A 15,682-nucleotide genomic window follows, 5' to 3' on the forward strand; every position below is an offset into this window, starting at 1 on the left:
CAGTGATTAAATTAAAATAGAGAGCAAAGTGGCAACATGTTCAATGATTTTAGACACAAAGTTAAGACGCGTTGAGGATTGATGTTGGAGGGTGTTAATGTGTCTTAAATGCATTTTATGATTTGTCTTCCTTTTCTTTCTCCTTTACTTTCTGTGTTGGTAAGTGTAACATAATTGCGCTAATATTTAGACATCTCTCCAAAAGGAGACTTAGATCTCATGAGACCAAGTAAAAATAAAATAAATAACAATAAAACATGTCACATGAAAAATAGCAATTAATCATTACTACAATAGCAGCCACTGACTTGCATACAATTAAATAGCATTGAGGGTACTCACCATGAACCCAGGGGCACATACACAGGCACCTGTGACAGGATGGCAGTCAGCTCCATTGGTGCAACTGCAAGGCAGCATGCATCCCTCTCCGTAGTATCCAGGCGGGCAGGTCTCATTACAGTAAAGCCCTGTCCATCCTGCAGTGCAGGTGCACTCACCAGAAAGCGGGTGGCAGCTACAACATAATGAGAAAGAAAGATGGCACAACAACAGAAAGAAAAAGAGTGAGGCAAAGTTTCGGCTCTGAGAGTATCAACACTTCATTCGTGAGCAGGGTCAAAGTGTGAAATCCGCTCAGCGCCAACAGCAATTCATCCATCTATGTGTCTACGTGCTTGTTTCAGATAGATGAGGTGTCCCTTTTCTCCTTCGTTCTGTAATGACTTCTATGGTCGGTGCCCAACTCCAGCCGGAATCAGAGCATTAACATTGCATTAACTATGAATGCTGCTGAGAAATTATGAATGAAGCAAAGGTCGCGATTAAAAGCTAACTGGATGACATGGCTAAGAGGTGTCCAGACTTCAGAATGAGTGCTGGCTTCGAGCTGAGATGGAGCGAAATTGGGTTGGAGAAGTCTTAATTCATACAGAACTTGAGGGCTTCACTTCAGGGTTTGGTCAGAGCGAAGCTGTGTGTGGCATTGCACTGATGTCTCACTTACCTCACAGTGTTGGTGGTATTACAGGGGCAGTACTTGTCACAGATGAGGCCGTAGAGGCCCGGCGGACAGAATCTCTCTTGGCAATTAGGGCCTTTAAAGCCAGTTTCACACAGACAGGCTCCATTGATATGGTGACACTTGGCCCCATTCTGACACTCACACCTCTGGTTACACTGCGGACCAAAGCTGCCCACAGGACAGTCATCCTGACACCTGGAGGGGAGATTACACTGTCTTTTAAATTGATGCTCTAAAAATGTCGTACATTACGAGAAATTAGAGCCAAGTGAGCCTAAAAAGGTCACAGCAGCTCTGTACATGTGATACACTGAACACATTACAGCTGAAACAATCAATCGATTAATCAATTTATCAACAGCAAACAGTGAAGATTTGCTCATTGCCTCTGTTTCATATTATCATAAATTAACAACTTTGTTTTTCAAAGTGTTGGCCATCACCTTGGACTCTCTGAAACTGTGATCTTTCACAATTTCTGGACACTTTTTGCACTAAAGAATGAATCAATTAAATAACTGACAGATTATGAAAAAATGAATATGATAGTCATTGGCCTTAAAGAAAGCACACATTTTGAATTATTCTGAAGAATGGCATTATTACCTCTTTCATTATACCACCACTGCTGTTAATGCTGCAAAAATCTACCACTTACATATTATTACAGCTGAAACTGAAAATACTAAATATCCTTTGGGATATGTTATCTGAAATCTCTTATTGTTTCTAAAATTGTTCTTACTCTAAAAGGAAGTAATACTTAGGATCAATAATAAAAATAATGAGCATGAAAAAGACCTTCATGGCATTTGTACAATGCAAGGTTTGTTTAACAAGTGGCTATTTAAACTCTTCAGCAACTATTGCAATACAGTAAAAAAGAAAAAACTTGAACTATTTATAGTCTTTTTGTATTTCATAATTTAGATAATGAATATTTAATTTGAAAATATTGTCTTATATTCAAGGCTGATGTGGCAAAATTTCAACGAGTACATGACAGGGAAGCAGTAAAAGCAGCCCCCTGCTATCAGCAGTCAGGGCTAAGCATCTCTGCAGGGGTTGGCCAGACTTAGTAATCGTCATCAGCCACAGAAATTAGAATTGCCGCGGAGTTTCTCCACATGAAGCACTGAAGTAGATCAGAAAATTGATTTTTTTTTTCTTTTTTCACTTAAATATACTGACTTAAGTATACAATCCTGGTGGAGTATCAATCTCAAGAGCCTAACAAAGCGATTACAAATAGCTCAATTACGTTACAAAATGGGCGAGTTATGCTTCATGTTTAAATTACCCCTGTTTTAGTTTTATCAGGGGAGGATGGTATTATTATACGATACAGCAGAGGGCGGGGGATAGCACAATCTCAGATTATTCCTGGCAGGTTAATTCACCTGCCACTTGCAAAATGAATGAGGGCAATTTTGCAAAATAATAAAGTAAAGGAAAAGGTCTTGTCAAGGAAGTGTTTCCATCCAAGAGACAATTGCTTTAGCTGAACTAATAAACCCAGGCTGCTCTGGGCTGCTCTGGCAGGCATGGGGAAGTGAAAAGATCTGTGGATTTCAATGAGACCTTAATATAAGCCCATTACTTATAATTAATGAGCAGAATCCAAACAGCATGTAGCCCATGGTGAGATCAATGGACAGGCTGAGAGTGGAGGGGGATGAAGGCTGAAGACATGAAACCTTGCAGGCCAGCATGAAGTACAAGATGAATTAAACATAAACACCCCTATTAAAAGCTTCCAATCCACCTTCAAATGGACTAATGGGCATTTATAAATGCTTATTTCTCTTGAGCGTGAGATTATTCCAGTGTTTCGTTGCTCTTTTAAAAGAACAGCCAGGTTTGTGCCTGATTTGGATGTCAACAAAGAGAATAGGTCAATGATTGACTTTTTAATGTGTAACTGTCGGTGTGAAACCATCACTTTGCATTAAATACTAATATCAATAAATCATGCCATTGTCTGACCTATTTTCAAAGTTAGGAGTACAAAGGTTTGCAGGGTACTTCATGGAAGGCTTTTGTGCATAGTAATTGAGCAATCCGTCTGCCAGGGCTGTCTGCCCGCGTACCTGCGTCCACTGAAACCAGCTGCGCACTGGCACTGCCCCGTGATGTGGTCGCACAGTCCGCCATTACGACAGGAGCAGTCCTTGCTGCAGTTGATGCCGTACTTGCCAAGAGGGCACGGCTGGGCACAAACTGAACCCTTTGAAAAACAGCCAGCAAAGAATCATGTGAGATACATCGATCACGACGCCAGGACTCTTTTGTTTTATTGATGTTTAGGCAATTTGGACCCCGCTGTTTACGTATTTTCTGTTTCTGGCAGGTGCCTTACCGCCTCCTATTTAGAACATCAAGACGGTTATTACATTCAAGAAATAAAACTGACAACACCACTCAAAACAACACAGTTCTTCTGACACTATTTTCACATATTATCTTCAAAAAGCTCAACTTTATTTTATAGGAGAGTAAGAATAACAGTTTATTTTCACATGGGGTTACTGATTACTCGTCTTCAAATCATGGTATGAATAACATACACCAGCACCAGAATATTCTTATGTACTGATGAAGCATTTATTTTTGCTGTATCGACAGGTTAAATGATTTAAAGGGAATATGGTAATGAGAAATTCGTCTTGCCTCAGAGATTGAATCATACTGTTTATATTGCAGTCCCTTTAAAACCTCTGGCTGTTGTAGGTATTTGTGGACAGTGCAAATCAATGACGATGACTTTACATATAACAGTTTTGGGGTTGGCTTAGTCTGTTTCCTGTTTTATTTTTGAAAGTTATTCTCCTTATGTGTAATGTTTTGATTTACTTCCTGTCTTTGTGTGTTTTCCTGCCAGTTTTCTGTATCACCTGAGTTTCATTAGTTATTTAGCCTCTTGTGTATTTAGTCCCAGTTTGTTCTTAGTTCAATTGTGGTACTTGTCTTGGATCTGCCCCAGCCTGCTTCCTGTTTGCTTTTGTGAGTTGGAATTAGCTCTACATTATAAAAGCTCACTTTCGTTTTTTCAGCCTGGCTGCTTGGTGTCCATTCATTTGGGTCTATCCCCTCATTTCCCTGCACCCCTGCATACACAACTGTGACATTTCAGCAAACTTTAATCTTTATAACATTTTTGTATAAATGTGATGAAGTTTCTCGATTTGTCATGCATGTAATTCAATAGATTAGCTGAAAACTAGCATTGATATCTGGTTATTACATATGCAATCATTTTCTAAACTGAATTCCAGAAAGAATATGTTAAATCATGATATATAAATACTGCAATAAACATACAATCTTACCCATAACTTCCACCCCTGACGCCAAAAATCAAAGCAGGCAGTGGTTTTAAAAGCATACAGCTCTTTTTTAAGATTTTGTTTTTGCTTTATTTCCCCTATTCAAAAGTTTGACAGTAGAGACAGACGGAGAGTGCAAGGAAGATGACATGCTGACATGTGTGGAGCTCAGATCAAACTGGGAACATTGCCTTGAAACACTAGGACACAGGGATGTAACAAACACTTTATATTGTTCACTGTGGGTGGCCATGTTCACTTGACATTACTTTGTGAAGAGGGGTTTGAGAACGCATGCACAACCTCCCCACTAGGAGCTCCATTTTTTTTTTTCCTGCAGGGAGTAGAGAATCCCACGTTCTCATTTATAATTGAACACAGCATATTGATCAAGGTTCTCAACATGTCAGTCTCTTCTGTAAAGAGTACATTAAAGATATAAACGTCTTTTTCCAGAACACCAACGGTATTCAAGCCTTTTCTTCCCTCAGGCTTGTCTTGCTCATCACCCTCCCACCTTAACTGTGACCTACCGTCCACCCGGCAGGGCAGGAACAATCTCCAGTGATGTGGTGGCACGTTCCTCTATTCTGACAGGGGCAGCGCTGCTCACAATGAGGCCCGTGACTACCGGAGGGGCAGCGCTCTCCACAGCTGTCAGCAGACACAAGTCAAGAGTCAGACGTCTCGGACGCGTCACTTGTGTTCGCCTGCAGTTCTTTGCATCAACAAAGAACGCTCAGACAAACAACAAACTATATTTCTTAGACAACAAAAAGAAAGTTGCAAAAGAATAAATGTGACGCTGGTACTCACAAAGCCCCTGAGTACCCCGGTGCACAGATGCACTCTCCTGTCTCGTGGTTGCAGGTGGCACCATTGAGACACTGGCAGGGTAGCTGGCATGCCTTGCCATAGTAACCGTGCTCACAGGGCTCCTCACAACGCCATCCCTGGTACCCATCAGTGCAGACACAGGCACCTGTGATGGGGTTACACTTTGCCCCATTTTGGCACTGACATCGATTACTGCAATGAGGTCCCCAGTAGTCACTCTCACAGCCTGCAGGCACAGAGAGACAGCGGCATCAGCCAGAGTAATACAAAAGAGAATATACACCAGGAGGTATCCTTGAAAACTGAAATCAGATGTAAAATAAATGCAATCAAGTAATAAAATGACTCATAAATGGATTCCTGCAATATATGTAATAGTTTACCATGAATAGTGAATGTTCCTGGAAATGACTCCTCGCAACTAATTACTGAGATACACTGTGAAAACTTTCCCATAGTGATTCATATGCTTTTTAATCTTGACATTCATCTTCAGCTTATGCCTGTATTATTCATTTTCTATCAGTTCAATAAAAAAACAGTTTGTAATGTAAATGTGGTTTTTAGCTTAACCCATAATGATATTCTTATTCTTTTTATTGTCAACATGTCCCGCAAAAAGATCAAAACCGACAACTCAGACAGAACTACAAATCTGTGCAGCCTGATATTTCTAATTCATCTGTGCCACAGAGCTCCATTGTCATCCAAAAACAATTAAAAACACATCAATGAGCCACACTGTTGCACTTGGCAACATGTTTCTTCATTAACAAGAACATTTTGAGTCAGTCCCACATGCAGTACGCCACCGCTCTGTTGTACCTAAATACTCAAACAAATACACACATATTATCCTGTTTGAGTATTTGCTGGGTGGTACAGAAGTCAAAATATCACCGGGGTCTGGGTCATAGGCTGCAGGAGTGTATCCAAGCATGCCCTGAGCAAAAAACAAGGGATCACCCCCCAACTGGTTGCTATCCATCACAGAGGTAACTCTGACAGACAGTCACACACATTCAGAGAAATGGACACGCAAACACAGGGAGACATGCAAACGTGAGCTAGAAATCAAAATGAGACTGTGTGTGCGGCCACTGAGCCTGTTTCACACCTGTGAACACTGCAAAGCCTCTGTAAGACATCTATAAAGCCAGCAACAATGCAGAACAAAATTCATATCTCCTGTCAATATGAGCTTTTCAAAACATTCATCAAACTACAGCCAAGTGACTAAAGAAAGCTTCTGGCTGAAAAATACACTGCAAAGAAAACTGATAAACATTACAGCTGCTTTGCAGACAGGCTGCTTTATCAAGTTAACTGTTGAAAAAAACATTTGTCTTTCTTTAAGTCAATAAATACTTGTATTGGACAAAGCCATACAAATAATCTAAAAAAAATGAATAAAGGTTGTCACACAGCTGTTGATTTTCTTTCCTTTTTGACTTATTTAGCCTATCAGGCATGTTTATTCCCTAATTAATATCAACAAAAACATCACAATTAGCTATTCAATTGTAATACATATGGCAAATCTGTTTCGTATTTATCAAAAATAAGTTAAACTTTTGATTTCCCCATTTTCTAATGGCAAATTCATCCTTCCTGACAGATCAATAGATGGAACTTTGTCTGTGAACGTTAGTTAAATGCTATCCTTACCTACCAGGATGGCCGCTAATGCTAAGAGTGTATCTAGCTGAGCTCTAGCGCTTGCAGTTGTAATGTATTTGTAGCTAATCATTAGCTACAGTTAGCTTGTCATTTGGTGCTTAGTAATAAGCAGACTGTGGTGGTTAATGAGAGTAGGGCTGCAGCTAACTATTATTTTCATCATCAGTGAAGCTGCAGATTATTTTCTTGATTAAATCAACTAATCATTTTATATATAAAATGTCAAAAAAAAGTGAAAAATGCACATCACATTTCCCTTAGTGTGTTTTAACTCAAATTCCTTGTGGTTCCCTTGTAGTAGGATGACTAAAACTCTGCACTGCTTACAAGTAACATTAAAATGATCAAACAGGTGCAAAATATAGTTCTGTCTCGAGGAAACTGGCGAAGATGTGTACTGTACCGGGGTGAGTATATGTGATGTTGACATCCCACAACCATGATAGAGAAAGGTCTTAATAACACCCTGAAATTAATCTGCAAAAAGGGAAGCAAGCTGTTCGCACCTCTCAGTGACTAGAAGGAAGAGCAAAAGAGGATGCAAAGATTAAGAACACAAGGAACGAGAGATTCTTCAAATAAAACAGTTTGTTACTGGGATGTCTTTTAACACCTTTTTCAGGTGCAACTTCAGCAGTCAGCTGTCGAAATAGCTGGTGGGGGGAAAATGGTCAGGTACTGGAGGCTGTGAAACTATCAAACTGCTGTTACTCTGATGACAAATGCTCACTTTTCAGACTTTGCTAAATGTACTTTTAAATGACTAATATTATTGAATTCGGAGTACCAGTGCAGAAAGGCTCAATTTGAATGAGACAATGTTCATCCTCTGTGAGAACTGTGCAAATACAGAGACCCCAGGGGCGTCATCCCTCAACGACAAACAGCAAAATTAGTCTTGCCAGCTGTATTGTAATATTGCCACTCAAGGAAATTGGTTAAGTTACGTAACCTAGCTGCTTTACATGGGTTAATGTAAATAGCTCAGTGATAGCACTAAGTGGTACCTAAGGGAATGATGTAAAACAAGCAATTCTCACTTTCCTCAGGGGATGGGCCTGTTTAGAAAAACTCAATACGTCCCATAAACTACAAGCAAATAGCTAATCTTCAAGGTTAAATGAGCAACCGGCTTTTATGTGAAGAACAATCGGCACTGAGCTGGGGTAGCAGGCAGTCTTCACTCTCACCAGGGACATCGTTCTTTCGAGGATCTAGTGGTGATTTAAGTGATTGGTACAGCCTTATGTCTCTCCGGCAGCAGCGGCGGCGGCTGTATTGCCTCACATAAAAGCCCAGCTTGAGATCCAGGCCAGCACAGCAGCCAGGACGGTGAATATCCCACTATTGATTCCCACATCATCGCAGACTCAGTTGTAAATGTAAAGACACTACGCCCCCTCCCTGTATGCTCGCTTTGCCAGGGCTGTGATCAGTCAGAGTGGGAGCTTAATGAGCCCTGCTTCATGGTCGGCACTGAAGCCTGTTTTTCCAGGTACACAGCAGGAAGATGATCAGCCCTTCCCTGATACAGACAGGTCTGCCCTGAAGGGGGTCTTGAAACACTGGGCTAGTGCAGTATTAGTTCTGCGGGTCGGACAGACTAGAGGCCACATTACAGGGCTCACATTGATTTGATCTAATCTGCTGCTGGCCTCCAGTCTGGCATGAATGAGTTCCCTGAAGGTTGAGCTGCTGCCACGCAAACGACCCTGGCACATTAAATCTGAGGTGTGTGCGGGCGGCCGGGGTAATGGATGAGCAGTTCAGCTGCAACCTGGTTTAGCACTCTATAAGCACTCATCAGAGCTCCCTCAGCTCAACAGTGCTCCCTTAGCACAGTACAAAAACAGGCACTGCCTATATCGCTGAAGGCACCTCTGGTTCCAGCTTCAAACCTTGACCACTTTAATACAGAGTACCATTTTATATTCTGACATGTATAACTCAAAACATGATGTCAGTAAAAAAAATAAAAATACCTAGAGCAGCAGAGAAAACCAAAATCTATCCAGCGCTTAATTTGCAGACTTTTCTGGTGCTTAGGAGCTCAACAAATGTTACCATTTGAAGTTTTAAACCTTCTTTAGCTTGCAGTTAGAGGCCTCAGCACATTGAGAGCAAAGCCCATTATCTCGCTGTCTCTCTCCTACACAGAGGTTCTCAAACTTTACCCAGTAGTCTCTCACTTCCTAGCTCTGACAGCATTTAACTGTGATTAAGGAGTCAGAGTTCATGATGAGCTGTGGGCAAAAACAGAGAGAAACAGCAAAGGAAAGTAGCATGTAGCATGAAGGCTTGTGCTTCTAGAGAGCACCGCTAAATTGTCAGAGGTGATGAGGACCCCCTGTGGGTTGTGGTGTGTAGGCAGCGAATCCCACACAAGTCTGAAACTAGAGAAGCTGCAATCCAGCCCATTAACTGGTCTGGCCTGGGTCAGTGAGCCTAGCCAGAGGACACATACACTAGCCAGCCCGGACTCTCAGAGCTCATAATACATAACAGTTGCAATGTGGATAACCTCACACACTGCAGGGGAAGGTCCAATCCCAAGGAGCTGGGTATAATCCCCTTGGCTGGAACAAAACAGATCACGTTGAGGGGCACAGGCAGATAGTAAACTTCTGAAGGTGATGTCCAAAGAATGGGCTGAGAGAGCCATCGTGGTGGTGCTGAGCTTTGAAGTGTGCTCAAGAGTCTGCATGATCATGAGCTGTCTTCAACCAGATTAAAACCAAACAGCTTTCCACAGCTGGCTTCATTCAGAAGTTCTCCTGAACTTGGCCTCTTCAGCAAAATGTTTATTCTCTATGAGGGGGAGTCTGGGCCACAGAAAGCTTCTCAAAGCTAAATTCAAAATGAAGGCCTGAGTCAAGCTCATTAAACAGCAGAATGTCTCTCCACATTCAAATGGCATCAGAGTTTTCATACTTCACTTACTCAGCTGGACGCCGGGCAAAAGCAAAGCAGGAATCAGGGCTGGGCCGGTATAAACGCCGGCCACTCGAGGTGGTCGGTGCAGACAGTCGCTTGCTTCTTTGCCAACTCTAACTGGGAAAACCACATTATTGCGATTGGAATATTTGGCACACAGCCAAACTTCACTCCCCGCTGCCAGAGCCACTCACTGTCACATAACTATTATTAACACACAGTGCTGACACGAAGAATAACTTAACTCATACAAGACATTAGAAGGTAAAATGTTCTGGCTCCTGAGAGTCTTTTCCTCCCCGGTTAGTCTTTAGGAGAGCTTGACGCAAAGCAAAGCAGCGTGACTCATTGTCTTGACGAGTCTCCTGCATTGCCTCACGAGAAGAGTGCACCTCTGAGTTTCATATTGTCTGATTCACACTTTGTACCACTAGCTTTGTTCTTTTTTTTTTTTTCCTTCGTGACAGATCCGAATTTTCAAATTACACTCCAGTCCATGACCAGAATTAATATTAGTCACTGTTTCAAAATGGCAAGAAGAGACGGGCTTTCTTCACAGATTTTAAATATTTAAATTGATCATATTTAAAGGAACAATGAAGCAATTATGCATACTGTTTAGCTGACACAAGAGTATGTTATATTCTGCTCTTCAGTCAATATGAGCTATTTGTAATAGGAGTTATTCAATAAAAGCCCGACTGAACATTCAGCTATTCATCACAGCTCCCTGACTCAATGATGCAGACTAACAGAGTGAAAAGCAGACAGGACTGGTACCGAGGTCTAGAGGGAAAGTGATGATTGTTGTGTAAAGTGGAAAATTTGCATTGAGTGATAAATGTCTCTCATCTTTGTTAAACGTGTGGCTGTAAAAGCTGCCAATACCCTACAAGACAGGCCCTACTGTCCCCTCCATGTTCTGCTGACTCCCATTACACTGTTATTTATTAGTTTTCAGAAAACCCAGACACGACAAGCAAGCGGTTTAGATGCATCCCTGTGAGCTTGACAAATGAATTTCTAAATATACAGAAGAAACTGCCAATAGTCATGGGGGCAGTTCTGCTGAATTGGAATAACAGCGTGCTGCAGCCTCTGCTGTTGGGCGTGTCGTTTGTCCTGCCCTAATTCATCTTAGCCGAGCCCTTGTGTGTTCACAGTCCCCTGGGGAAGAGAGCAGCACAGAGCCAAGCCCACAGCACAACATGGTGACTCTGATTGTTCACTATAATGCACCATATGCCCCCTCCTGATACCACCTTGCAGTTGGATAAGTAGTAACAAGATCTGACTGTTGCCTATTTGGAACCACAAAACTAATGAGTGAATAACTTAATTCTTTTAGGCCTATGCATTACTGATTAAAACGACTAGCCTGGTTGTTAATCCTGCAGAGGATCTGATCATTTGTCCAAGTTCTATTCAGGATGTGAACCTGGATCAATACGAGCCCTGCAGGTGCCAGCCCGTTTCTCTGCAGTGCTTCTCTAACAGGGTTAACAGGGCCACTGGTTGACCAAGCCAGACAAGGCCAGGTCATCTCACGCCACACTCTAAACAAGCACTTAAGAGTGATGCGACTTAAAAGAGTGGCCCTCTCTTTCTAATAAAATAGGCTGTGTTGAGCAGCAATGCGAGCAGGCTGTGAGGGATGCTTTTGCCTCAGCGCAGTAAACCAGTCACTTGTTCAACAGAACCTGACACGGCTCATGAAAGCTTCTGGATCAGCAAATTGTTACACAGCCCAGTGCTCCTTCCAATTAATAATTTACCCTTCACCCCGTCCTGCAGAAAACAAACCCTTTGCTCTCTTGCCACAGGACAACAACAAAAAAGCAATCAGAGCTGAAGTGGACGTTTATCTACAGTACACACCGATACACGGTGACCGGAGTATAAATAAAGCCACGGCTGCACTGCATCACAGACATAACGCACAAAAGTAGATCAGTCATGGGCGGCGACATAGCCGCTCAAAAAACAATGTCAACCCGATACAACCGACTGTTACCACACTTAATTTGCACACATTGATTTCCTTTTTTCAATTATTAATTTTAATTAGGATGAAGTAGCATGTGCCATGGGGCATCAGCAGTCAATGTGAAGGGGTGCGGTCACAGAGTGGAGACTGATGTGCATGTGTACAATGCCAATAGGGGCACCCCGATCAGCATCATGAGAAGAATCCAAAGAATCCTCAGGGCAATATTTCATTAATGTTTGCTGTGGAAGGGATGCAGCTGTGTGTGTATGCACATCTCAACAGCAGCGAAGACATAATTGAGGAAGTGCATTTACTCATGTACTGTATTTAAGTATGATTTGCTGTGCTATATAATAATATATTATATATATAATACAATAGTATATTAATACTCTTACTTTGCGTATTTTGCACTTTACTCAAGTATTTTAATTTAATGCTACTTTATACCTCTGCATGTGAGAGACAGAGACTGCACTTTAACCCCATGTGGACTAACTCCACATCTACGTCAAAACATATCATCAGTTAATAAAATATGATGCATTGTTATAGAAAGAAATACCAAACGTATTGTAAAGCTCTTAACTTAGCCCAACTTAGTTACCCAATATCATACATTGATGGACCTTTTTGCGTAATGACTGTTTTTACCTCTGATACTTCAATACTTTTGCCTTTTACTTGTAATGGAGTATTTTTAAAGTGTGGTATCACTACTTCTACTTAAGTAAATGATCTGAATACTTCTTTCACCGCTGCAGCTAAATGGGGTAGCCCTTTACATTTACAGAAGGCCCATCCTCTTACCCTGAGAGCTGATGTCTTGTTTACAATCAATACGGCAATAAATAACTAAAAGAAGACAAAAGCTTAGAATTGCTCTTATATTTGATAATGAAATGTGAGAGGAGAGAAATAAATGGCATTATAGATCCTCAAGGCTGCATCTTGAAATAGAAAATGAACATCAAATCAAGTCGCAAAACTTGGCGACGTGGCAAACTAGACTTAACTTCAACTCAGTTCATTAACGGATTATGATTTATTGTAATAACTGTATCTGAGTGCTTCGTGTGACACTGAACAGACACGTCTGCTTCTCTCCACACAGAGGAGGCAGAGGCAGCCATAGGTGAATCTAGGACTTGTTATCAGGAGGTGCGAGCTTGAAACAGATTTTTTAAACCAGTTTGTTTTTGACATCAACATGGCATCAATTATCTATGCGTGTGCTGGGCTGCGGTACTGAAAATAGTAGGTTATAAAAGCAGGTTTTGTTTGGTGCATCACCAAATGAAAGCCCCAAAATTAGCGCCAGTGCAGCATCGCACACTACACAGACAATAGAACATCCTGGAGCCTGCAGCCGTCATGCTGAAGTAGCACACGGCACAGTACATGCAATGTCACATAATAGGGAAAAACATTCATCTCAGCATATATCCGACACAAGTGATCATTAGGCACAAACACTACACAGCCCTGCAGTTAAATCCAGATGTTTGAATATCACTTTTAAAAGATAACTCAATTATTTTCTGGATTTTAGATTTCAAGTATTAACAACTTCCCTCTGACATGTAGGTTAAATGTGGTCTTTGAAAATCAAGATAGCTGCTCATTAATTTTTAGTCAATTAGCCCAAAAATCTTATACATGTGTCTCAGATGAAGGTTTGCATGTCCACAGGAGGAGCTGAGCCAGATGACTGCAGTTTAAGTATGTGCCGTGACTTTCCGTACCTGAAAATTTACCTCAGTATTAATTACCTGAAGTCTTTTTAATACCAGTTATTCAGCCCCCTTTAGGGAAATGTGGATGTTAAAAGTTGTCACTTCAATCCTTTATGGAGAACAGTGGTTAGCTTGAATTCATGACAGTTATATTGTACTGCTTCGAATCACTCACTGCAGCATAATTCAGTTCACAGCTGACTACCAGTATGTTCAGTACAGCTGCACATATTTTTGCCATCTTAGGCTCGTGTGGTGGGCTGTTTGCATTGACTGCTGTTGTTTCCTCTCATAACTACGAATGCAACTACAAATAGAACCAGTGGATTTAGCTATATTTGGTGTTTGGAACATGGAGCCAAATACAGTCAATAGCTGATTGTGCTGCAGACCCTTGAGAGGGGCTTTCTTTTCATTTATCAAGGTGAAAGAAAACTGAATCCATTTGTAACTGACATGAATCCAACCTGTGAAGGAGCAAATGACAAAGGTTGGGACAGAGCAGAGATGCAAAAGGAAAAGATATATTCATGGGAGGAGGGAAGCTTTATTGCTGCTCTTAAGGTTATTAGATTATCAGAACTTTAATGTACATGGGCTGCACCCAGGTTAAAACGTGGGTTTCATATTGTATTATCTTATTTGGCCATAACCTTCAACACTCATGACTTGTGCAACTATCTAGGATAACATCTGGCCCGCCAACAGCACCATCCAATTCAAACCATTGAGAAGAGCGCACACAAATAAACTAAACCCAGGATATCTTTCATGTGAGATAACCAATCTGCGTGTTCGTATTTCTTAATGTTCTTTTAAACCAAACTTTACATCTGTTTAGTTTACAATTTTATGTTTTGATTACACCGTGGCTATGATCTGGTTAGATTTAAGCACAAAAAACATGTTTTGGCCTAAAAAAATCCATGTTGCCATAAACACGCCTGAAAATCTCATTCAAAACTCTTCGTTTGTCACCACAAATAAGGCTTGTACAGTCATCTCGCCTAGCTGTCACACCACCACCATCCTATCTTCTCCTGCAGAGATACATTTACCAGTAATCTGAACTACATAACTTTGATACCTATTGTAGACATGTTGATATGACACATATGAAACATACAAATTTAACATATCCATGGCTTACCGAAATGTACTATGCCAACATTTTAGTCTGGTGACTGGGTAGGGAGTAATCAAACCTGGCAGAAATGCTCTAATAAGGTTTCAGTCTAATGCATGGCAAATTTTAGTGGAATTGTGAGAAGATTAGCAAAAGAAAATGAAAATGAACGCTTGTTTCCATCCACTACCATTATGCAATTATTGGGAGTTTGCTCATCGAGAGTAATCGCAGTAGGTGGCGACAATTCTCCGGTCTGAAAACAATTGCAGAGGAAGAGGGCGCTACACGATGACGTAATTAAGAGGGCCAGTCGAATCTGAAATGGTGAAAAGGTGTAGACAACATGATGGAAATCTGGCATAATGTTTCGTGTCATAAGGTGAAGACGTTTACATCAGATCTGTGTGGAGTGATGAGCAGACGCTTTAATCTGCAGGAACAGCTCATCAGTTATGTAAGTGAAATGTCTGCTATGTCCAATTTTGCTCGTTCCGTCAACCTTTTTTAATGCAGCACTTCTTAATGCACATTAGAATATGCTGATGCAAACATGGTTATAGTAAAACAAGTGACTGAGAAAATGGCTTTTAATGTCTTAGTCTGTGTAGTTTGTACAGTTTCACCAACACTTTGCTCCAACGGTTCAAAATAGTTTAAAACATGAGAGGTGTCATCTGGGAATTCAGTATTAAACTTTGTATTATTGTTTGGTTCTGTACATTTAGAAATTCAAATACAACTACAAATTAAACTAAAATGAATAATTTCCAGAGAGTAAAAACTGACAAAACAGCCAATTTACAAAGAGGGCAAACAAAATCGAAGAGTAAATAAAACCTGAATCAAACTATTACTATCGTGGGAAGAGAGGGCCGGTACTTCAGTCAGTTGTTTACTCAAACCAATGATTTTATGGTTCCAACACGTCACAGTGTATGGATCTGTCGCTCACTGTAAACACAAACACCATCCAGTGTAAAGATGGACAATCAGTGCTCCTATCCACCTACCAAATTAATCCCAACA

The 15,682-nt window shown here is 41.0% G+C and overlaps 1 protein-coding gene across 1 annotated transcript in view; it reads right to left on the minus strand.

Annotated features, from left to right (window-relative positions):
* The window catches only part of megf11 (multiple EGF-like-domains 11), a 47,934-nt gene that overhangs the window by 17,282 nt on the left and 14,970 nt on the right, over positions 1-15,682 (minus strand). The window contains exons 3-7 of the mRNA XM_041938661.1: positions 5,167-5,413; positions 4,884-5,004; positions 3,115-3,251; positions 1,007-1,219; positions 343-517 (exon numbers count right to left, since the gene is read on the minus strand). Coding sequence (XP_041794595.1) covers positions 343-517; positions 1,007-1,219; positions 3,115-3,251; positions 4,884-5,004; positions 5,167-5,413 — 893 coding nt within the window. The remainder of the gene's footprint in view (positions 1-342; positions 518-1,006; positions 1,220-3,114; positions 3,252-4,883; positions 5,005-5,166; positions 5,414-15,682) is intronic.

This window comes from Chelmon rostratus, chromosome 6 (assembly GCF_017976325.1).
Source record: "Chelmon rostratus isolate fCheRos1 chromosome 6, fCheRos1.pri, whole genome shotgun sequence".
NCBI classification, from domain to species: Eukaryota; Metazoa; Chordata; class Actinopteri; order Chaetodontiformes; family Chaetodontidae; genus Chelmon; species Chelmon rostratus.